Source organism: Euleptes europaea, chromosome 10 (genome assembly GCF_029931775.1).
Source record: "Euleptes europaea isolate rEulEur1 chromosome 10, rEulEur1.hap1, whole genome shotgun sequence".
Lineage (NCBI taxonomy): Eukaryota > Metazoa > Chordata > Lepidosauria > Squamata > Sphaerodactylidae > Euleptes > Euleptes europaea.
The window spans coordinates 1,498,358-1,499,751 of NC_079321.1; the positions used below are offsets into that span (position 1 = coordinate 1,498,358).

At 50.9% G+C, this 1,394-nt stretch overlaps 1 protein-coding gene across 1 annotated transcript; it reads right to left on the reverse strand.

Moving 5' to 3' along the window:
• Positions 1-585: 585 nt before the first annotated feature.
• LOC130483521 (60S ribosomal protein L26-like) lies at positions 586-1,102 on the reverse strand. The gene has a single exon (XM_056856289.1). The coding sequence runs from the start codon at positions 1,074-1,076 to the stop codon at positions 639-641; it is 438 nt and encodes a 145-aa protein (XP_056712267.1). The 5' UTR covers positions 1,077-1,102; the 3' UTR covers positions 586-638.
• Between the last annotated feature and the right edge of the window lie 292 nt (positions 1,103-1,394).

A 1,394-nucleotide genomic window follows, 5' to 3' on the forward strand; every position in this document is an offset into this window, starting at 1 on the left:
GTATTGGTGGGCAATTGCCCGCCAATCCACCTAGCCACTTTGGAGTGGCAGCTGCATCCGCGTGTGTGTGTGCACTTACACGATGACAGCGCTTCTGGTTTTACTTCCTGAAGCGCCACGTAGCCGTGGGGGTTTGAGTGTTAAAACAGCCGTGGCAGTGGTTCCGGAAGTAAAACCAGAAGCGCCATCATTGCACACCGTGCACACCCGCAGCGGCCCCAGCCCCGCTTCCTAAAACCTCCCACTGCTTGGGAGGTGGGACCTGGCAACCCTGCTTCCACTCGGTGCTAGCCACTGGCTGGCAACCCTACCTGGATAGTATATAGCCTCTTGGGGGTTTCCATATGGCAGGGATTATCACATGGAAGTAGCTCGTTCCCTTGGAGAAAATGCATACTTTGGAGGATGGACTCTATAGCATTGTACCTCACTGCAGTCTCTGTCTCTCCAGGCTCCATCCCGAAATCTCCAGGAGTTTCCCAGCCTGGATCTGACAACCCTACCTCTGCATCCCCTGCCAGTGGCCGGGGTGGGGGGGTGGGGGACGGACACCTGGCAACTCTAGGGCAGGCCTTGCCTATATAGTTTTTTTTTTCCATTTTAGTGGAATTTTAATGAAAATCACCAAGGAGTCTATTTTATTCTTGCATCTTTTCAATTGTTTCTTCCTTGTATTTTCCCTTCTCCTTTCCAACTTGGCGAGACTTTGCTTCACGTTCCAAGATCTTTTTGCGATCCTTATCCAGCTTTGGTCTTGTGATGACCACCTTGCTGGGATGGATGCCCACATGAACAGTTGTGCCATTGGCCTTCTCACGCTGCACACGCTCAATGTAGATGACATACTTCTTTCTATAGACCTGGACCACCTTGCCGATCTGCTGCCCTTTGTAATGGCCCCGGACGACCTGAACTTCATCATCCTTTCGGATGGGCATAGAACGAACATTGTATTTCTGCCTCAGTTCCTTGGAAAGGGGAGAAGACATGATCTTCCTGCGAATGTGAGATGGTGCATTGAAGTGCCGTTTGCGATTCTTGCTGCGGTCCGAGGTCACAAACGGATTGAACTTCATTTTGACCTGCTGCTACCTCGGCAATGGCCGCCAGGAAAAAGGCCTATATAGTTGTTTTGAATGGTAGGCCTAGCTTACCTAGCTATTACCATCTGCGGCGGGTTGGGGGGGGGGAGAGTAAAGTTGCCAGCTCCAGGTTGGGGAATATGGGGAGATTTTGGGGATGGAGTCTGAGGAAGGTGGGATTTGGGGAGGGGAGGGACTTCAATGGGGTATAATGCCATAGAATCCACCTCCCATAGTGGCCATTTTCTCCACCATGCCTACCCCTGTTACAACATTTGTATACAATATCTGTGAACCATTATCACTGCTCAT